General features: G+C 42.4%; 1 protein-coding gene across 2 annotated transcripts in view; it reads right to left on the bottom strand.

Moving 5' to 3' along the window:
* Window positions 1-3,404: 3,404 nt before the first annotated feature.
* pdss2 (decaprenyl diphosphate synthase subunit 2) overlaps window positions 3,405-22,963 on the bottom strand; it is a 93,264-nt gene continuing 73,705 nt past the window's right edge. For both annotated transcript variants that reach the window (XM_023951525.1, XM_023951526.1), the window contains 5 exons: window positions 14,076-14,150; window positions 13,347-13,517; window positions 12,024-12,155; window positions 9,737-9,772; window positions 3,405-4,888 (listed from right to left, as the gene is read on the bottom strand). In XM_023951525.1, coding sequence (XP_023807293.1) covers window positions 4,733-4,888; window positions 9,737-9,772; window positions 12,024-12,155; window positions 13,347-13,517; window positions 14,076-14,150 — 570 coding nt within the window. In that variant the 3' untranslated portion in view covers window positions 3,405-4,732. The remainder of the gene's footprint in view (window positions 4,889-9,736; window positions 9,773-12,023; window positions 12,156-13,346; window positions 13,518-14,075; window positions 14,151-22,963) is intronic.

The raw sequence follows: 22,963 nt of genomic DNA, 5'->3' as shown, positions 1-22,963 counted from the left end.
TCGTTGCGGGGACCAAGGGCACTTTGCCAGAGACTGTTTGGCTCCAGCGCCCAGAAACATGAGTAGCGGGGCGGGAAACGAAGGTGGGGCGAGGTTGTGAGGGAACCCTCGCCCTGTCAGCAGACACCCCTGTGTCCAGTGGTGGGACGCTGTGGGACATCACAGGGACTGTTTGTGGAGTGCAGTGTTGGAGATTACCACTGCAGGGCATTGGTTGACACTGGAGCAACCATTAGCCTGCTACGCAGGGGTACAGTGCCTCACTCTGTTGGCTGGGCACCTACAAACACGGAACTGTTGACAGTAACGGGTGAGCGAACCAAGCTAGCTGGGAGAAAGACTGTTGAGGTGGTGGTCGGAACCCAGAAATGCGAGCACGAGTTTTGGCTGGCTGATATTCACGAAGACTGCATCCTGGGGCTGGATTTATTAAGCCAATGGGGAGCACAAGTTGACGTGTCAAGGGCTCGCCTCCACCTCGGTGCAGAGAGTGTGCCACTCTGGTTCACCCAAGACCCCAATAAAAAGACTCACAAATCAAATCAGAGGAACCGCCATAATCAAGTCACAGCCTGTGACCCACACGCACCAGACTGCCTGCCCTCTGCCACAGCAGCTGCAGCCACTATCAAGGAGTTGGCGGCCCGGTGTGGCCAATCACTGGGTGCAGAACAGAAAGAGCAACTGAATCACCTCTTGCTGGAGTATGTGGACATTTTTGCTGCTCGAGACGAAGACTGCACCAGGACTAGTCTGGTACAGCACCACATCAACACTGTGGATGCAGATCCCATTCGCTTGCGGCCACATAGTCTGCCCTTGGCCAAACGGCAGGCTGCAGAGGATTGCATTCGCACCATGGCAGCTAACGGGATTATTGAGCCATCGGACAGCCCATGGACTGCACCTGTAGTCATGGTCCGAAAGAAGGATGGAGGGTGGCGCCCCTGTGTAGACTACAGACGACTCAATGCTGTAACGAGGAAAGATGCCACGGATTGACAATGCTCTGGACTATGTTGATGGGTCCCAGTGGTTTAGCTCCTTGGACTTAAGGAGCGGCTACTGGCAAGTTGAACTGGCCAGAGAAGACAGAGCTAAGACTGCTTTTAGCATTGGACAGGGACTGTGGCAGTTCACTGTGATGCCATTTGGACTGTGCAATGCACCTGCCACATTCGAGCGGCTTATGGAGCGGCTATTGAGGAATATTCCCCGCAGCCGCTGTGTGGTGTACTTGGATGATTTGTTGGTACATGCTCAGGGCTTTGACACTGCCCTGCATAATTTAAAGGAAGTGTTTTCAGCCATTCGTGGAGCAGGGCTGCGCCTTAACCCAACAAAGTGTTGTTTTATGGCCAGAGAAACACACTTTTTGGGACATGTGGTCAGTAGTGAGGGGGTGAGTACTGACCCAGCTAAGGTGACAGCAGTGAAAGAATGGCCGCAGCCAGCCAATCTCAACGAGTTGCGAAGTTTCCTGGGCCTGGCCTATTATTACCGGAAGTTCATTAGAAACTAATGTGTTTACAATCAGGTGTCTGTCACTGCTCCATCACTGATGTAAATGCAAGCAGTTGTTTTTCAGTCCAGCTAATAGTTGGTAATTCTTCTCTTAACTGCAAATGGTGAATCTTTTCTTTATGGTGAGTCCCATAGTGGAGCTGAATGTTGTATTCTTTGAACATTGCGACTTGTTGATGACATACCAAGCATGGGAGTTTTGCACTCAGCTTTGTGAGAAAAAAAAAACTCCTTCCCTGAACAACATTTTAGTCATTATTGTGTAACTACTGATAACCCTTGTGGCAAGATGACAGTGGTAAGGCTCATAGGGAACCAAAGTGCATCTTACCCAGATGCAGAGCTGTTTCACCTGTTTAGCTTTTCCTTTGCTCCCCCTAGCGGCGGAATTGCGCATTTCGGTTATTTCTTTAAAAAATCTTAACTTGTCACAGGAATGGACTAGAAACTTGCTTTCTTTTTAAACATCCTTATGATTTTTACTCTTCATGTGTGGGCCGGACTTAACTACCTGGCGGGCCGGATACGGCCCACGGGCCGTATGTTTGACACCCCTGGTCTAGACACACCCTGAGTTTCTTGGTTTTGGGCTTTTCCACTACCACTAGGGCATTTACCCATTCTGTTGGCTCTGTCACTTTCTATATTATGTCCTTATTTTCCATAGCATCAAGCTCAGCTTTTAGTTGGTCTCGCAGGGGATGCGGGATCCGGCGAGGGGGGCACACCACTGGAACGGCTGAGGGTTTTAACTGAAACTTACATTCTCAAGGGAATAGACCAACACCCTCAAAAACGTCAGGAAACTCCTCCAGGATGTTTGTGCCTCTCTTGGGTTCTGCAGAAATGACATGTATTAGTCTGACTATGTCGAGATCCAGACAAGCACGCATGTCTAGGACAAGGGGAGCCTCTTCGCATATTATGGTGAAATCCAGAGGAATGATCTTTTCTGTGTGCCTGCATGTTAGCCTGCAGACTCCTTCTGTTTTCAGTGAATGCCCACCTAATTCAGTGAGCTTGCCGTCTGCTGGGCGTAAAGCGACACTTCCAAACATCTGGTGAATAATCTTGGCTGGTATGATGTTAGCCTGAGCACCAGTGTCCACTGTAACCCTTGTGCTATCCTAGGCACTTTACCATTGGGAGTTGGGTCATCTAGACCCACTAGACAGTGCTCTGAACCTTTTTTCTTCAATGATTTGTGATCTTCACTGGTGTCCATGGATTTCATGAAATCTTTCTACCTTTATCCACCTTTGTCATGGTAGGGAGAACACCTCAATGTAAGGGGGAGGGGGGTCATCTAAGATAGCACAAGGGTTTAAGTTGATTGAAAGTAAAATAACCATGTCAGACAACTAAGTGTTATTCTTAAGTTGAATGAACTTAAAAAATTGATTTATTTTCCCCAAACTAAATAATTAAGTTAGATCAATGTAAAAAAGTTTCTTTCCAACGACAGCCCAAATCCTCTTTTTAGAGTGAACAAATGTGTCATGTAGTGTTATCTTTTTACATGAGGAGTAGGATGTAAAAAGGCAGTCAATTTGAATTGGTTCATATTTTATTTTTAATGGAAGTTTACCTCTTCTACTAGATCAGGGGTTTATAAGCTTTAGCACTAAAAGAGCCAGGCTGGTCTTTCACCGACCAAAACCCAGCAAGAGCCGCAAAGTACCGCAAAAAATACACAATATTTCATTACTTGTTTATGTGGCCATTAAGTGTTTCTTTTATCAAATTTTGCTTATAAATATTTAGAATATTAAAACTGATAAGTGTTACATTTTTCTATAGGCCTATGTAACAATTTTGACTTATTTTACTTTTGGCAGTGGCACATACAAGTTCCTTTCAAAAAACAAATGTACCCTGTGTCAATAAGATACTCCTTTATTGACCCACAAAGGAGGACATATACTTGAATTAAAACGGCAAGAAATTCAATCCTGACATTTTCCACCATTATCACTTTGGTGCGCTCATACTTTTTCTAATTTTACTATCAAAAATAAACACGACAACATTGTTGTACAATACTTTTTTCTTACTTTCTATCATATTATCACTTAGCCTCTTAACAGCAACAAAACACTGTTGTGCAGCAGAAAATACAAATACGTGCTTTACACATTTTAGAATAATAAACCAATGATAATACATCAAACCTTTTACCGTATTTTATGTCAAAAATCTGAACATAAATGGCAACACAAGCACAAACTGTAAAGCCACTTTTTACTCAAATTGATAGCATTTTTGTCAAAGCCAAAGAGCCACAATGAATGGATAAGAGTCACATGTGGCTCCAGACCTCTGGTCCATGAGGCTTTCTCAATTTTGAGACTATCACGTTCAGGTCATGTAATATCACACAGTTATGCCCATCCAAAGGATAATTTAAATGCCAAATGATAAACTGTGTTTTAACATTTAGTGCTTTCGTTGGTACACTTTTACGCTTGAAGTCATAAATATTGAATAACTTGTGACTTCTCTTATTTTCCAGTGCTCCGTCCTTCATGTGTGGATGTGACAGACAGCTGCCAGAGGTGTCCTGGTTTCACACCTTTCCCCCTCCTCCTCTTTTCCCTCCGCAGACAGCAGCCTGGGAAACCACAGGCCACCAGGCTGGCGCCAGCATTGTACGACTTAGAGCAAGGCAGTCGGCCCAATCAATACCTCTGCATTTCCTGTCCATTTGCTCAGGTCTTTTCATTAATTATTACTGGCGTGGCTGAGCTTCAGTGTACTCACTGGCTGGGCTAAGAGGAGAGGACGGGTGACCTTTCCCTGAGCCTGCGTTGATTTGGATCACAGAGACCGGAGACAGACATCATAAGGAAACATCAGTCATTTTCGCTGATCAGTGACAGTCCCTCTTTTACAGTCAAGTTGAACTTTATTGACAAGCTGACACAAATGAATTTGAACTAAAAACTTTAAAACCAAAATTGTTCATTTTCCTGACACTTTTTCACCTTGGATCGTGTACTTCCAGGGGGGAATAAAAGCAAAGCAACTACAAATGGGCAGATTTAAAAAATGCAGTGTGCAGGAAACAAATCAGAACTGACGAAATATATAGAAATGTGTTTTTATTCAGTGTAGGCCATTTGTAGACATTGCACTTCCAGAGCACCTGGATCAAAGTAAGCTCATTAGTCTCTGCGGAGCAGAAAAGGACACGAGGCGCATGTCCGGGTCAAAATTTCGTGACGGCAAAGGCGATGTTCTCCAGGGCGGATCGAGCCTTGGAGGAAGGGAAAGCCTTGATGGCCTCCAGAGCCTTGTTGCTATGGAAACAGCACAAATCCAGCGCTGAGCTCACGCCTTTCTCTGATTTAACTGTTGCCAAAAGCTGTGTGGGGATGAAAACACACATTAGTTTGTCAAGCTGGAGTCCCCCCAGATGCCATCACTGTCAAGATAATAAACTGTTTAGACAAAGTTAGCCCAGTCTAAATGCTGGACTGAAAGCAGACAAAGTGTGACTGTTTGGATGCTGTTGATTTCACTGACAGCAGCGCTGCTGGAATCTCCAGAGTTTGGTGTGCACGACATCTTGCATGTTTCTCTGTTGCTTTAATATAAAAATTTGATCAGAGCGAGAATAAAAGCCACTCTTGAGATCTGCACGCAATAAAACATCCACAGACAGACATGAAGAGGAAAACATGGCTCCAAGTTTGCAGACCGAGAGAGATTTGGAGTGTTCTTGAGTGTTTCTGCTGCTCAGCTGAGACATCTTTTTGCTGAGGGTGTTTTGGCTTGAGAAATTCTGGCAGTGGGAAGCCCTGTAGGCTTTTTTTTCTTACAAATGAAAACAAACAGAAACAAAAATTCTGCAGCTGTCCAACTCAGCGTCATTGGAAAGCCTTTTCCCTTAAGCATTTAACACAATTTTACCTGTTCATGCTGTACTTTTGTGGCCAAATATCCCCACCAGGCTCTGTTTATAGGCTGTACTTATATTTTTTTACTCACTTGTGAACACATTTTATTGAAAAAAATCTAAATTCAAGTTGAAGTCTCAGTAAATAAAACAGCACATGTACTTGTGCGAAGACAGTAAGAAAAAAACAACACACATGCAGAATGAAGGAAAGTTTAAAAATTGATGTCTGGATGAACGTGAAATAATTGATCCAACATCTGAATTTTTCATTGGGAAAAGTCTCCAAAGCAATTTTCTCTAAAATCTTTTCGATGTGACGATTTTGCTGCATTGGGCTCAACATTGACTGTAGCCTGCTTGCCTGAGGCAATTAAACTAAGTTCATGCAGTTAGAGACTCTTGTGTAGTCACATTTTGAGGCATCACACCTTCATCGATTAGGCCTTTTTGAAAAGCAGCGTTGTCAGTTGTTGATCATGCTTTGCATATCAAATGAACTTTGTGACATATGGACCAAACAAAGCCAGATCTTTTCACTGTACTAACAGGTACAGGGCTAAACACATGCTTATAAAAAATAGAGCTAGATTTTGCTCCAGAATGCCTCTTTACCTGTCATGTTCTAGAAGATAAAACATCAACACTTCACTTTCAAAATGTTTTCTTACCCCCAATGCAGAATGGAGAGAAAAAAAGGAAACAATATTATATAATCTTACATTATTTACAGCAGCTCTCTGATTAATTACACTACTCACAGTAAGTCAGAGATATTGTTATCAACGAGTGCTTTTCCTATTTGGTCTGAATTTTAATAAAATCATAAAAGTTCCCTTTGATATCACAAATATTGAATGAAACACCATATTCATAAAATGAAGACAATAATAAAGATAGCCCAAAATAAAAGAAATTGACCAAGTCAGTAGTGGGTATATCCACCATGTGCTGCAATGACAGCTAGACAGCAACGTTTCATGTTCCTCACTAGCTTCATGCTGTTGTTCTGAGGCAATGCAATTTAATCTTCCATAAGTTCTACATGTAGTTCTGTCAGGTCATTTAAGGGGTGATGTACGATCATCCAGACTTTGCTTCAGCTGGTCCAGGACGTGCTCTATGGGGTTCAGGTCAGGGAACACTGCTGGCTGTATGAGGCACTCCCACTTCCTGGAGTCTAGCTGTGACAATTCTGGGACCATGTGGTGGAGCATTGTCACCCATGAACAGAAAGTTGGGGGTGTGCTGGTGGAGTTGGGGGATGATGTTTGGTTCAACAGATGTCTCTGAGGCAAGACCCTACACTTACTGGGCCATCTACAATGACTAAATCGATCTGTCACTGGTGGGGCTCCCCTCTTGGGTCTTTTTAAGACTTTGAGACAAGTTCACCTGCAACATCTGACTGCCTACTACCAACCCCAAGGCACACTATGGCCAAGTGATGCTGCTCGTCTGTTAGGTGACGTCATGTGTTCATGGCTGTTTGAATGATGAACTTGGAATGATCTACTGATTACCGTATTTTCACGACTATAGGGCGCACCGGATGGTAGGGCCCGGTCTCAGTCACAGGATTTTTCCGTCTTCGACACATACAAAAGGCGCACCGGGTGTTAAGGCGTGGGCACGTTCAGACCCTCAGCACTTCTAGAGTGGGTTAATAAAACATTCATTCATTCATCTTCTTAACCGTTTATTCCCTTTCGGGGTCACGGGGTTGCCGGAGCCTATCTCGGCCACTTGGGCGTCGGCAAGGGATACCCTGGACTGGTCGCCAGTCTGTCGCAGGGTGGAATATCCTCAATCACACATCCATTCACTCTCACACTCACACCTAGGGACAATTTAGAGTTGCCAATCAACCTATGTAGCATGTTTTTGGACGGTGGGAGGAAGCCGGATATCCCGGAGAAAACCCACGCATGCACGGGGAGAACATGCAAACTCCACACAGAAAGGTCCCCCATTGATGTTCTGTTTTTCATGTCCCCCAGCCGGGACTTGAACCGGGGGGCATTCTTGCTGTGAGGCAAGAGCGCCAACCACTGCGCCACCGTGCAGCCCAATAATAAAACATCCAGTCCCATTCCGTTTGTGTTATTCAGTTAGGGAGAACAGTAACAAAAAAAAAAGGTTTCTTCTAAAAAAACAGGGACTGGAATAAAACATCCAGTCCCTGTTTTTTTAGAAGAAACCTTTTTTTTGTTACTGTTCTCCCTAACTGAATAACACAAACGGAATGGTCACTCACTGGCGCGCTCGTCTCCCTTCCTCCTTATCCTACACAAGCGCTAAAGACACACAACACGCACACACACAGAGGTGTGCTGGCGTGCAGTCTCCTTTATTCCTCGCTGCTGCTTTCAGCACAAACACACACACACACACATGTGTGTTAATGTGTGTTTAAAAAAACAGCGGGAGCAAATCGGAGTCAGTTTTGATGTACTTTTTATTTTCCTCCGCATAGCTGATAGCTGCAGTTCAAACAGGGCTTCAGCCATCTTGTTAACAGGTGTTGGGACCCGGGCCTTAGCCCCGCCCATGGCCACTAAGACTCATGGGAAGTGTTGATTCCCACACCATGAGTTAGGTGGCTGTGAAGAGAAGTGAGTTTCATGTTGTTATGCTGGTTATTCTTCAACATCTGTCACTAAGCTGCTTCTCTGCTTACCCCTCCCTTCCTGGATTGGCTGAAGGTTGTGAGGTAGAAGGAACATGTGGAGTTTAAATTTGTAGACAGTGGCACTGCAGTTCAGTTCCACATGGGCTTTATGTCACTCTCCCTTCATCACTCTATCTTCTTCTATGACCAACATCTACACATTAGGCACACCAGCTAACAGGATGCCCCCTGATGGCGGAAGAACATTTATGACTTTTAAGTGTGCCTTATAGTCGTGAAAATACGGTACATATTGAAAAGGTTTTTCTTTTTGCATTTTTTAGTTTTAATCCCAGTAAGTAAAACACTCTGCACACAGTGAGACCATGATGTGGAAAACACAAGATGAGGTGTGTCTATCACCCCAATACAATGACCTTGCTATCCCAGATATCTGTCGTTAGTGATTGCTACTTCACCAGTAAATAACTGGTTGAGTTTTCATAAAAAGTGTCAAAATTTCTCCTACTTAACCCAATAAATCATAGTTTGTGGTGAATACATTTTATTAAATCACTGCAGTGCATGAAATGCTCTCTGGAAAACTTAAAGCTGTCTCCTAAAATGCCTAATTTTGCATCATGTTAAAAACAGTGGAAAAAATGAACCAACTAAAGAGAAAATGTAACACAAAAAAGCTGATGTATTAACTATTATTTATATTCACGGTATTTAAGGATTAAGAAAAAACACTCCAACTAGATATATTTCTGAAAACTTTGTTTTTTTAACAAAACAAACAGCGCTCTACGTCAGTAAGAGCTAAGAGAACCGTTTTTTTGTGAATGAATAGATCAGGACCATAAAATTGTAAAAATATCCATTATTCACAAACTCTGGACAATCTCACTTTCCAACAACTAATCTTAACAGCAATGAAACAAGCTAAATCAAGAGAACCAAAGACATAAATTCTTCTGAAAGCACCTCATCTATAATGCTGACAGAGACTGACTACAAATTGCACCTCTAAGCTTTAAATGAAACCATATTTTTCTGCCCATCCCATTATTTTTATCATATTTGTCCCCCCTTTTATCACATCGAAACATTGCTTTATTGACTTTAAAAACTTAAACAGAAGTTTGTCTTGTAGCCTCTAATCAATATTTGATTACATTGAATCAAAGCAAAATCTGGTCAAAAATTGTATTTTTCCTGTTTATTTTGGAGTTTATTTCCTATTTATTCTCGTCTACATTAAAAAAAACTTCTCTGCCCTTTTTGGCTGAAGGAGCTCCTCTCACAATATGACTGCCTCACAGCCTCTGTGTCTCCACCACAAATAGGCCTTAGTAACTAATCTTTCCAGCTCTGATTTCAGACGGGACCAGATCACCTGTCATCCTGATGCTGCCAGACCCCCTCCTCTGTAGCACCTCCATCAGTTCCTTCTTTCCACACACATCAGCTTTGGGAAGCTTGTTTGGCAACTTTGACACATTAAAAATACATCCTGTCCACTTTGATGATGCTAACGGACACTTTACCACGGAGCAAAGGAATGCTTAAGTAAAGCACAACACAGATAATAGGGGAGGCTGCTAAAAGAATAATCATTAAGGTAACATTTTTAATTCACAAAGAAAATTTTGAATTTGATAGCTCGAGAAATTCAGTAGTTTATGAAACTGTCATCTTACCTTTGAGTAATCCAGCTGGTTGCTTAAAGTTGTTGCCTTTATTGAAGGAAAAAAAGTGTTATTAAATCAAAATCCTTATTCTGTCTCTGATCTTCTTTTACAAATTTACATAGAAACTTTTCTTTTTTCTGAAGGTTTCCTTTAAAAACAGGTGCTGTAATGTTCTAAAATGTGTACTAGACAAAAGCAATTTATCTCCCAAGAGCCTTTGCAGTAAGAAACAACAATGCCAGGCCATAATAAAGGGCGTCACCAGGATTTAAATAACTAGGTATTTTTTTTAATACCAACAAATAAATAACGGCTGCATAATATGAGAAAAACTTGCGATGCGTGCTATTAGTAATCAATATTGCGATAATATGACTTACGATACATGAACCTATTGCAAGCAAAAAAAAGAAAAAACAACTAAGACATCATTTCTATTTCAGTGCAACAGTCTTATTTAAACAAAAGTAAACATAACTTCAGATGTACTGATAAAAGACCCTCATCTACATCTAACATCAAAGGGGTCCATCCGATTGGTCAAATGTGTGAAGGGCTCTATTTGATTCATTAAATACTTCAAGAATGTATTAGCATCTGTGTAAACACTTATGGTGAACATTTATCACAGTTTCTGCCGCCTTTTCAGATGCATGGATTGCACAAGCTGATATCTTGATAACGATAAATTTGCAATCTATTGTGCAGGCCTACTGCATGGGCAATTCAGCCTGGAAAGAAGTCCTTAACCGAAAGTGGTGCGATGAGTTGCTTCTCATTTCTTAAACAATAATGTTGAAAGTCACATCTTGTGCTCGTGGAAAAAATCTTGCTCTATTTGAGTGGGTTCAAATCATTGGCATTTATCAAGATAAACATGTAGGTGAAATTAAAATTAACTGTGGTCTTTATTATGGTGAATGAATATTGTTTTTGTTTTGATTATAGTATTAAAGCGGTAATCCCCTGGTGGGTCACATATTTGTGGGCGGAGACATTGGGTGGTTTTAGCTCAGCAGTGGTTTGTCCCCATGTAAGATGGAAGGGGGGGGGTGAGCTGGGTTGCCATTTTTTTGCCATATTTTTTTTGATCGCTCTTCATGCTTCATGTGGTTGTTTTTGAGTGTATCGTTCAATAACCGGACCCAGCATCAGCCTCTCAGCGACTCTTTGTTTTTTGAAGTCCTTTGGCCAGCAGAGTCCAGACCTTAACCCAATAACCCAATAATCTGCTAGAGGAAGCTTTGTGCAGTGGTCAAACTCTACCATCATCAATTTATGCAAAAACAATTATTTTTGGGAGTAGAGACTTTTGTCAAAAATCACATACCCCTTAAAAGTTCCAGAAAAGTCATTATCCTGGAGGAAGACACCATTGTGGAGAAAGCATCCAGTCTGAACAATCTTTTTAGGCAAAGTGATATAAATTCCAAAAACCACCTAAATAAAAAATCTGTATCTAAACTTAATGTAATCCAACCAATTGAGAAAAGGCAAAAAGCTTCATTGTGAGGATTCTGTTTGTCTTCCTTGAGCTAATGAAGATACCACAGTTGGTTGCTGCTCCAAATTCTTATTATAATTTGATTATTTTATGATCTTTATCAATGAAAAAAATGAACAAAAACACCTGTAGCTATAGTTAAAAAGAAAGATATAACAAAATCTGAAGAGGAAAGTTGGATATTCTGATCCTACAGATATTTTTTTCAATTCTTTCATTTAATTTAGATTTTTTAAATCAACTGTCAGCTAGCCTACTTTAGCTCTTAGTCAGCTTATCTGTTTTTTTTGTTACCCTCTTATTATCAAACAATTTTGACTGACATTTTTTTTACATTAATGAATGGAGAGGAATATCTGCTACTCTTTTCTTAGACAGTTTTCCACCACTTGCAGTGGTTTGAATCCACTGCATTGTTTATATGATCAGCTGCTGTCAACCCGCACAAACAAAATGTGGCCAGAGAGCACGGTATTATGATCTGTTTGATTCAAATTTGAACAGAGTTATGGCTATCAGGATAATTTCACCGTTATGGGATCAATAATATTTTAACATTTTAGTATAATAAACTTCAATACACGTGTGCAAATTGATCAATCTATGTTCGTATTCAGAACAGACATGTTAAACATAAAACTAAATTTTGTGTTCATATTTTTCCTGTTAAGTTTTTTTTTTATGAATACGCTTCTTATTGACAGATTCCTTACCCTATATCTGAGCATGTAAAAAAGTGAGATCTTGTGAATAACACACTCTAACTGTGCTGCAGACAGTTTAGAGCTGTACCTGCTGCAGCTGCTGATGCCATCTGTCTTTGCCAACGAGCTGGCGGTGGAAAACCACCGGGGCGGCGTTCAGGCTGAACGTCACTGGCTGTCCCATCCCACCTTTTACAAAGGGCTGCAGGTCAGAGTTTAGCTGCAAATGCAAAAACACACAGACTCCAAGATGACAATCGATAATTTCTGTAACTTGCTGGTTATCGGCCAAGCAAAATGTGGCAGCAGGAGTTAAGGCACACTTTAGCCGTCCTCCTCTAAGAGTCATGAGTGACGAGGTGAACAGCTTGGTAAAACAAAAACAGATCAAGTTTAAGTTAAAAGTTAAATTAAAGACCTGACAGTTAAACATTCGTTTTTCTAAAATGTTTTGTAGTGTGTTTCACACCATAACAAGATGTCCTTTTACTTGAGGGGTTGAGCCGAGCATAAAACCTGAAAGCCTGTTAGAACCAGTTATGTTGTTTTTGTACACAAGAGGTTGATATTTGTATAAACGTCTTCTGTATTTAAGGCTTTAAGTGGGTGGATGGATGGATGGATGGATGGATGGATGGATGGATGGATGGATGGATGGATGGATGGATGGGTGGGTGGATGGATGTGTAGACTAACTTGGACGTTAGTCGTTTGAGGGTATATGCATGCCAGCAAACATGTGCCTAACACATTACAATGCTCAATGTATGCAAATATATATGCAAATATAAACTGATTTAAGTCTGAGCAGGCTCCTGCTCAAGTTAAGGTTCAGTTCAGGTGAGTGTTTATCATATAAAATAATAATGTAAAAAGGAAGAAGGGACTTCAGACACCCAGGCACAAAGCCTGAGCAGACAGTCCAGCATTTTTGGCAGTCAGGGCCCCGTGGATCCCCTCTCTGTGAAAAAGCAAACTCAGGGGCATCCTTTATAAATTTATCCCTTGGTGGAACAACAATCCAGAAACAGCGGGGATAAAATGTAAGATTTTTGTTATTAGTGAGGGTGTTTGAGTTGTGTTTTTCTCTGCAAAGGTCAAAGCTTTCCCAGTGTCAAATAACAAACAGGAAGTGATCACAAACACAGACTTAGTGTGAACATCTGTTTATAAAGGGCCTTTAGTGTCCATTGAAAAAGTTTCAGGTCTTTGAGCTTAGTTTATAATATGAATGCAAGATAATTTACTTATTTACATTTTTTTAAGATAAGGAAAGTTCAAAAACAACAAATTAAACATAATAATTATATGTAACATACATAGTTTTGTAAACTTTAAAACAACTAATTAACGTTATCTTGGATGACCACAAAATGCTGCTTTATGCTGGTACTTGGTGGGCAGGACTTACTTTGTGGCCCAGTGACAGGTGTTTGCCGTACAGGTACGCCAGCATCTGGGCCTGCTTGTCGTGCTTGGCGAGTAGCATGGCAGCCTCACAGCTCTTGGCGAGCAGCGCCCCGTGGGTCAGGAAGATGTGCTCCTTCCAGGACGCCACATCAACCCCATCAATCAGCCCATCCTGCAGTGGCAGAAAAAAATTCATGCAGATTTACTGCGACACTTCAAAGTTTTAAAGCAGAGGTTGCTGTTTGATTTCAGTTTTGAAGAAAAGATGTAGGTTTACTGTTCTAGTAAGCATGCAAGTTCAAGGAGTAATCACTATTCTTTCAAATAATATTTCCGCAGATGCATTTAGAAAACACCAGTTCACTGTGGAGCCAAGTTTTAACATTAAAACAGCTAAAAGCAACATTTTACCAAAATACAAACTGAATTTAATACGTTTTAAACATATTTTTCCCTTAGTTTTTTCTTTAGTCTCTTCCTTAAATAAGAACAGTATATGTGATAAATAATATTCATTCTTTTTTGTTTTATGATGGCAGTTCCGTTTTTAACCTCCTTTAGAACGTCCAAACCTCAACTTAAATAGAGAGGCTTATGTAAGTGCTTTTTCAGAACACATTTGAAAGTTGGACATGGCCTAAAGTCAGGCTAATGCGAATGTGCCTCATATGATGACACATGCAACATTAATAAACATCTGATGGATGAAAAGAAATAGTAAATTGATTACCTCTGCACTACTGTAATTCTCATAATAGATTCCTTGAACTACATCGCCAATGGCACTGGAGATCAGCTCAACAACCTAAAAAAAACAGAACAAAATCATACATGTTTGTAGGGTTCTGACACAAAAGTCACATTTATCAATAATTCTTTAAATTTAAATCCAGAATATGGATTTGAAACCACAGAAATATACACATTTACAATTGTCCTAATATGTCTTCTAGAAAAATTAATTTTTTTTTTTTTTTTTTTTTTTTTTTTTTAACTTGTCCTGTCCAACAGCTAGGCAAACAGATTAGAGCTGAGGGCCTCTTGTGTTGGACATATTTTATTTTAACAAGAGGGGTTATTAATCTTCAGACAAACCAAAGGTATGTCTGAATAAACCCCTTTTGTAATTGAGGCCAAACTTTATTAATTTCAATCATGTTTGAAAATCTTTGAATCTAGCCACAGGGGTTGCAAGCCAGTAACTTCTGTGCCGGTCCCAAGCCCGGATAAATAGAGAGGGTTGCGTCAGGAAGGGCATCCGGCGTAAAAATTGCCAAAATAACCATGCGAATCATCCACAACACTTTAGACATACCGGATCGGTCGAGGCCCGGGTTAACAACGACCGCCACCGATGCTGTTAACCTACAGGGTGTCGGTGGAAATTTGACTACTGTTGGTGGAAGAAAGAGGGGAGGCAGAAGGGTCCGTGGCCAGAGAGAGAAGGGAAAAGGCAGGAACATAGGTTTGAGAATAGGGACTCTTAACGTTGGCACAATGACAGGGAAAGGCAGAGAGCTGGCAGACATGATGGAGAGAAGGAAGGTAGATGTACTGTGTGTGCAGGAGACAAGGTGGAAGGGCAGCAAGGCACGTAGTATTGGAGGAGGATACAAACTGTTCTATCATGGTGTTGATAGGAAGAGAAACGGGGTAGGAGTGATTCTGAAGGGGGAGTTTGTAAACAGTGTTCTAGAGGTGAAAAGAGTCTCAGACAGGATGATGAGCCTAAAGTTAGAAATTGAAGGGGTGATGGTGAATGTAGTCAGTGGGTATGCGCCACAGGTTGGCTGTGAGTTAGAAGTGAAGGAGAGATTCTGGAGTGAGTTGGATGAGGTCATAGAGAGTTTTCCCAGAGGAGAGAGAGTTGTTATTGGAGCAGACTTTAATGGACATGTTGGTGAGGGCAACAGAGGTGATGAGGAGGTGATGGGCAGGTTTGGTGTGAAGGAAAGGAATCTGGAGGGACAGATGGTGGTGGACTTTGCGAAGAGGATGGAAATGGCTGTAGTCAACACTTACTTCCAGAAGAGAGAGGAACATAGAGTGACATACAGAAGTGGAGGTAGGAGTACTCAGGTGGACTACATCCTATGTAGACGAGGTCATTTGAGAGAGGTTAATGACTGCAAAGTGGTGGTAGGAGAGAGTGTAGCCAGACAGCACCGCATGGTGGTGTGTAAGATGACTCTGGAGGTCAGGAAGAAGAAGAGAGGGAAAACAGAAAAGAAGACCAAGTGGTGGAAGCTACAGAATGAAGAAACTTGTGAGGAATTTAGGCAGAAGTTGAGGCAGGTCCTGGGTGGTCAGGATGAGCTTCCAGAGGACTGGGAAACTACAGCAGAGATTATCAGGGAAACAGGTAGGAAGGTGCTAGGTGTGTCATCTGGAAAGAGGAAAGACGGTAAAGAGACTTGGTGGTGGAATGAGGAAGTACAGGAATGCGTCCAGAGGAAGAGGTTGGCTAAAAGGAAGTGGGATGTAGAAAGGACTGAGGAAGGTAGACAGGAGTACAAGGAAGCGCAGCGTAGAGTGAAGAGAGAGGTGGCAAAGGCCAAACAGAAAGCTTACGATGAGCTATATGACAGGTTAGACACAAAGGAAGGAGAGAAGGACTTGTACAGGCTAGCCAGAGAGAGAGACAGAGATGGGAAGGACGTGCAACAGATAAGGGTGATTAAGGACAGAGATGGAAAGGTGCTAACAACCCAAGAGAGTGTACAGAAAAGATGGAAGGAGTATTTTGAGGAGCTGATGAACGAGGAAAATGACAGGGAAAGAAGGGAGGAAGATGTGGTTGTTGTGGAGCAGGAAGTAGCAGAGATTGGAAAGGATGAGGTTAGGAAGGCTCTGAAAAGGATGAAGAGCGGAAAGGCCGTTGGTCCTGATGACGTACCTGTGGAGGTATGGAAGTGCTTAGGAGAGACAGCAGTGGAATTTCTAACAAGGTTGTTCAATAGGATTTTAGAGAGTGAGAAGATGCCTGAGGAATGGAGGAGAAGCGTTCTGGTTCCGATCTTTAAGAACAAGGGTGACACGCAGAACTGCAGCAACTATAGAGGAATCAAGTTGATGAGCCACACAATGAAGCTGTGGGAAAGAGTAGTGGAAGCCAGGCTTAGGAAGAAGGTGGAGATCTGTGAGCAGCAGTATGGTTTCATGCCCCGTAAGAGCACCACTGATGCCATTTTTGCTTTGAGAATGGTGATGGAAAAGTACAGAGAAGGTCAGAAGGAGCTGCATTGTGTGTTCGTAGATTTAGAGAAGGCGTATGACAGGGTGCCGAGGGAGGAGCTGTGGTACTGTATGAGGTCGTCTGGAGTGGCAGAGAAGTATGTCAGAGTAGTTCAGGACATGTATGAGAGAAGTATGACGGTGGTGAGATGTGCTGTAGGTCAGACAGAGGAGTTCAAGGTGGAGGTGGGACTACACCAAGGATCAGCTTTGAGTCCTTTTTTGTTTGCTATGCTGATGGACAGGCTGACAGATGAGGTAAGACAGGAATCTCCCTGGACAATGATGTTTGCGGATGACATTGTAATTTGCAGTGAGAGTAGAGAGCAGGTGGAGGAACAGCTAGAGAGCTGGAGGTTTGCTCTGGAAAGAAGAGGCATGAAGGTCAGTCGTAGTAAGACAGAATACATGTGTCTGAACGAGAGGGATCAAGGTAGAAGCGTTAGGTTACAGGGGGCTGAGGTGAAGAAGGTGCAGGAGTTTAAGTACTTGGGGTCAACAGTTCAGTGTGATGGGGATTGTGGAAAAGAGGTGAAGAGGCGAGTGCAGGCAGGTTGGAGCGGTTGGAGGAAAGTGTCAGGAGTGTTGTGTGACAGAAGAGTGTCAGCAAGACTCAAAGGAAAGGTGTACAAGACAGTGGTGAGACCAGCTCTGCTCTATGGGTTAGAGACGGTAGCAGTGAGACAGAGACAAGAGGCTGAGATGGAGGTAGCGGAGATGAAGATGTTGAGGTTCTCCTTAGGAGTGACCAGGTTAGACAGGATAAGGAACGAGTACATCAGAGGGACGGCTCATGTTGCCTGTGTTAGCGACAAAGTCAGAGAAGCCAGACTGAGATGGTTTGGACATGTTCAGAGGAGGGATAGTGGATATATTGGTAGAAGGATGTTGGAGATGGAGCTGCCTGGCAGGAGGGCAAGAGGACGGCCAAAGAGGAGATACATGGATGTCTTAACAGAGGACATGAAGTTGGCTAACGTTAGGGTAGAAGATGTTCATGATAGAGTGAGGTGGAAAAGGATGATTCGCTGTGGCGACCCCTGATGGGAAAAGCCGAAAGAGAAAGAAGATGTTTGAAAATCTTTGGTGTTGGACCGGACGGAAAAGGAAAGAGGGGAAGAAGAGAGAGGGACGTTAGAGAGAGGGGGGGGGTAGGAGGGTGATAATAGGAGGGGAAGGGGGGTAAGACCATGAAGCAGCATAAAGCAACAAGTTTACTGGTTGTTAATCATTATGGTACGGTTCAAATGTAGTACAAAAAGGGCGGGGCCTGTTCACACAGGGGTAGGGGACAGATGGACCCAGGTCCCACCTTCCTTGTAAAATGTGTGTGCGTGTATGGGTGTTTGAGAGGGTGTTTGTGTGCATGTGTGTGTGTTTATGTTTGAATGTATATATTGAAGGGGGAGGGGTGTGTGTACTTAGGGGGGTGCAGTTAAAATTGGCGAGTAGGGCACTAAGAGGACATCTCCTGATTACTCATAGTGATGTCCCCTCACCCTCCACACCAAGGGGCCCTAAATGTCTAAGGTGTGGTTAAAATTGGCGGGTAGGGTGCCAGGCTGGGTAGCTCGGTTGGTAAGGTGGGAAGCTACCATGCAGGAAACCAGGGTTCGATTCCCGGAGGGGAATGAGCAATGGTACTGGGGGCAATTACCATATCAATGGCGAGCAGTTAACATCACCCAGTGAGGGTCCTTAGGCAAGACCCTTAACGCTACTGCCTCCCGAGCGCGGTTTCGGCTGCAGCTCACCGCTCCCCAAGGGGATGGGTCAAATGCGGAGAAAGAATTTCCCTTCGTGGGATAAAATACAGTGTATACAAAAAAGGAGGACATCTTGCTTGCAGTGATGTCCAAGCACCCCCCCTACCAAGGACCCTACATGTCTAAGGTGCAAATAAAACCGAAAGAGGGGGGGCCCACTCCATACGGCAACCATAGGAGGGGGGCCACTGCCAAGTAGCCCCCCCCCCAAGGCGCATCGCAGGCTAGACCCCCCACCCCCTCACCCTAATATGAGGTTATATGAGGAAGGGGGTAAGTTGGGGACAGCTGGTAGACTGTCCCCCGGTGGTCAAACAGCCGTCCCCCAGCCCCCCCCCAGCAAAGGGGCCAGGGCCACCCAGCCCAGGGGCCCCACCCCCGGAGGCGCCGACACCCCAGGCCCCGCACCACCCACCCCACACAGAGAGAGAGGAGCCAGAAAGCGTCGCCCCCCCCCGGAGCAAGCCCAGGCCCCCACCCCAGACGCCGGCCCTAGAGGAGCTCTGGTCAGGCCTCGACGGGACCGAGGAGGCCAACCGGCCGAGGCAACCACTGATTGCCTCAGCGGAGACCCCGACCCGTTAGCCCCCCCGACCCGTACCAATAATGGGCCCCCCCTCCCCCCCAGAACGCCCCCCCACAGGACAGGGCCGACAAGCCCCCCACCCCAGACCCCGCAGCCGAAGCGGGTGACACCCAGAGCGACCGGGGGCCCCGAGAGGGTTGTCCCGTCCCGTCCCAGAGCCAGGGAAGGGCCGATCCCAGCCCCAGGTGCAGATGGGCAGCCCATCCGGCGCCGCTGCCCCCCCCCCCCCCCCCCCGAGCAGGGCCCCCCGCCAACCCCCCCCCAGCACAGGCAAAGGGACCACCCCCCCAAGCCAAGCCAGACCACCACTACACCCCCCCACCACGCACCCCCACACCCAAGCCCAGAGGACCACGCAGCGCCCCAGCCCGCCCCACCCAGGCACTGGACCCGACCCCCCGACCAACGGAGCGCCCCACCGCCCCCGCCAGGCACCGGCAGCCCCGACCCCCACCCCAAACCACGGCAGAAGGGCAAGGAGCAGCGACGACCAAGCCCCCCACCCCCTAAGTCATGGAGTCAACCACAGGAGACCAGAGAGACTGAATTCTTTCAAAGTTACTTGAGCTTTGGGCTGACATTTTTTCCAAGCTGATATGATCAAACAGCAGATTTCTGTGTTGACTTATGTTTATATTTTTCTTGTTTTTCCAATTTATTAAAATAGTTTTTTTGGCAATACAAAGAGTTATGAAAATGATAGATGCTAATCCTTCTTCTATATCGATGGCACTCATGTCACCAAGCACACAAAGTGACGGTGAGGCAGTGATTGAAACCTTAAGCCAGACTGATAGATCGGCACATACCTGCTGCCAGAGAGCCTGGACAGGAGTGCAGAACCACAGTGCGTGCATGTAGCTGTCGGGTAGATTATTATCACAGTGCTCGCAAATGTCTGAGTTACTGAGACCCATCTTGAACATCCTCTGTCCAGTGTAGTAAATTCTGTGAAGAGTTTTGAAATGGATTAGCTGCAGATTTGGACTTTTTGTCAGTTTAAAGGTGTTTAGACAGAGTTCTGACCAGAAGCTTTCATCTGTGCTGATGCTCAAATCTGCATCCCATTTTTTTGTTGGAAGGGCAATATTGTTATCTAAATTACATAAAAGTTTGTATATTTTGGAGAGAGTTCTATTCATTGAAAAATTAATCAGAGTGGTAACTACATCTAGTAGCTTTAAATTGTCGTCTTTAAATTTATACTTTTTAGTAATACTTGATTTAAGTTGCTGATATTCCAAGAAGTTATTTATTCCATATTTGTCTTGAAGTTCCTGGGGAATTATGAATCTTCTATCAATAATTACGTGCTCTAGTTGTTTTATGCCCCCTGCTTGCCAAGCTGGGAAGTGAATCATTTTTTTGTTAATAAGGATGTCCGGGTTGTTCCAGATGGGTGTCATTTTGCACGGTTGAATTGATGATTTTGATATTTTGAGAAATTTGAGAAAATTAATTTTTTTTAAGAGTGGACTGAAAAGTGCAGTAAAAATGTATTATTTGGGTTTGCATATAAAAAACACACAAACTTTTGTCTTATTTTAGTTCTGAGTCACGATTTTCTGTTTTCATCTTCTCATACATCAAATAATAAGAAATGATATTATAGTTTGAGTCATATTTCATATTTGCTTTTCATCCTACACCTGCTGTTTGCCTTTAGCATTAGCATGTTTCCGTCTGAGCCTTTTTTTTGGTTTTGTGATTGCTTTCTAATATTTAACCTTGTTTCTTTGTTTAAAAACAATCTGTTATATCTCTTTATAAATATTGTTGTTTTTTCATGTTTTTTGTGTTGTGATTCCTGCCACCTGTCACTCTAATAAACGCCTGTGTTTATTCAAATTCTTTGCGTTAGCTATTTTCTCCCTCTTCCCCGTGGAGGGAAGAGGGAGAGTCTATTAAGAATCTAAAAGGCACTCAAAGCATTTGTTCTAAAGGTAAAAGTTGGTGTTAAGAAACAGGAAATCCAATTTTTCAATATTTGTTGTGATGCATGTTATTTTTTGATGGAATTTTATAAATATAAGGTGTTAAACCTTATATTTTTATTGAAGAAACAAATCTCTGCCCAGTAGCTGACTGCATGGAGAGCTACATCACAGAAACTGGTCTCCACAATGCAGTGAAATATCGTAATTTATATAGATACATTAACTTAATATTACGAATGTGATTCAGAGTTAAGATGTCTTCTTGTTTAAGTCAAACGGGGTCACTAAGCATCTCATTATAAGTCGCTTAAAGCTCAGATGAAACTAAAACGGTGGAAGTAAATGAAGCCGATTAAAAGCTGCGCTGCATTTTTGACATCTGTATTTATAAACTGCTATCTCCTTTCTGATTGAAGCACCTTAAACAGCTCGTCTGGAGAATGAGTAAGACACAAGACGTGTCAAAAAAAAAGAAAAGAAAAAAGAGTGAACTGAAGCTCATCTGCTCATTAAATGGCCTTGAAGATCAGAAATTCCTTAATTCTACTTTGTATTTACAGAGAAGTGGAGCAGCAAGGGTCAGTTAAGGTGTCAGTCTACTCCGAGGAGCTGAAATGGAGCTCAAAAGCAGATGGCGGGGAGAAATCAGGAGGTGTGTGGGAAAGCAGAGATTTCAGAAAGTGGATCTTCACCAAAAATATTTTCTTGTTCTTCAGAAAACCCTCCAAACACGGAAAAAAAAAATTAAACTTATTTTACTGTGAGTAATCTGACAGACGTCAGGTTTTGGTTACTCAGTTTCTTATTGTGATTTCTAAAAATAAAGCATTTTTCTCACAGTAATTCTCTGACTCTTTTAGGTCTAAGACAGGAGTATGCAACTCTTAACATTAAAAGAGACATTTGGATCAGTTTTTTACTGACAGACCAAAACCCAGCGAGAGCCACAAAGCCTCACCTCAATGTTTAGCAAAATACACTGAATTTATGATTCTGTGGTCATTTATAAAATTTAACTTTTGATTATTACAATAATCAAATTATAAGAGTGTTTAATTATTGTATATTTAATCATTTAAACTTCCTGTACTTTTTACAGTAACACGTGCAAGTTCCTTTCAAAAATAAGCAAAGTTACGCTTATAACTTTTCTGGTAACACTTTAGATTAAGATTCCTTAACAAGCTTTGTTAACACATTAACAAGCATTATAATAGAATTTTTAGGGTGTTAGTAAAACATTTATTAGTACAAGAAGTCTAATAATGTTTATTACTTCGTTAACACATTTACAAGCATTATTATTAGGATGTTTTTAAGATGCTAATGATACCTTTATTGGCATTATAGATGCCTAAAAAAATGTGTCAGTGTTAATAAGCTTATTGAGATTTATTAACAACCTTTGTTAACAAATTAAGAAGTATTATTATTGTTTGGGGTTCTAGAAAGACATTTATTAGCTTTATAGATGTCTCACACAAGCCCAAGTGTTAATAAGCCTAATACGTTTTATTAAGTTTTATTAATAGGCATTATTAATGTGTAAGATGATAGTAAGATATTTATTAGCAATATAGATGTCTTGCAAAGACCTGAATGTTTTAATCAGACCCATTAACATCTAAAGTAAGACCATTGTCTTTGAAGTCCATATTACCAAACTGCTTACAAGCTTAAAAAATGTATTCATTGACTTTGTTAACAATTTATTAATTGTTTTGCAGCACCTCAACTAAAGTGAGGACGGTTTTTACCACAAACCACCACACAGCATAAAGATTGTAAAAAGAACTTTAAAACATTAAAACAGACTAAACATACAAAAGTCTTTCTATGAAAGAAATATAATAATTTAATTCAGACAAACTAAAAAAAAATTTAAAAAAACATAGGGACCGGTGTTGGATGACTCTAGCATCATAGCTAATAAGGATTAGCTAACAAAGATGGGCGGGGCTTTTTTGTCACCTGTGTGAAAGCTTAGAGAAAATCTAAGAGGCCATTAAATTGGCTGAAAGCAAGCACGCCTGTTTTGCTGATGAGCTTGATTGACAGATTCATTAGCCAAACAGTAAATTAGTTGACCCGCACA

The sequence above is a fragment of the Oryzias latipes genome, chromosome 22 (assembly GCF_002234675.1).
Source record: "Oryzias latipes chromosome 22, ASM223467v1".
Lineage (NCBI taxonomy): Eukaryota > Metazoa > Chordata > Actinopteri > Beloniformes > Adrianichthyidae > Oryzias > Oryzias latipes.
This window is presented reverse-complemented; position numbering and strand designations above follow the sequence as displayed.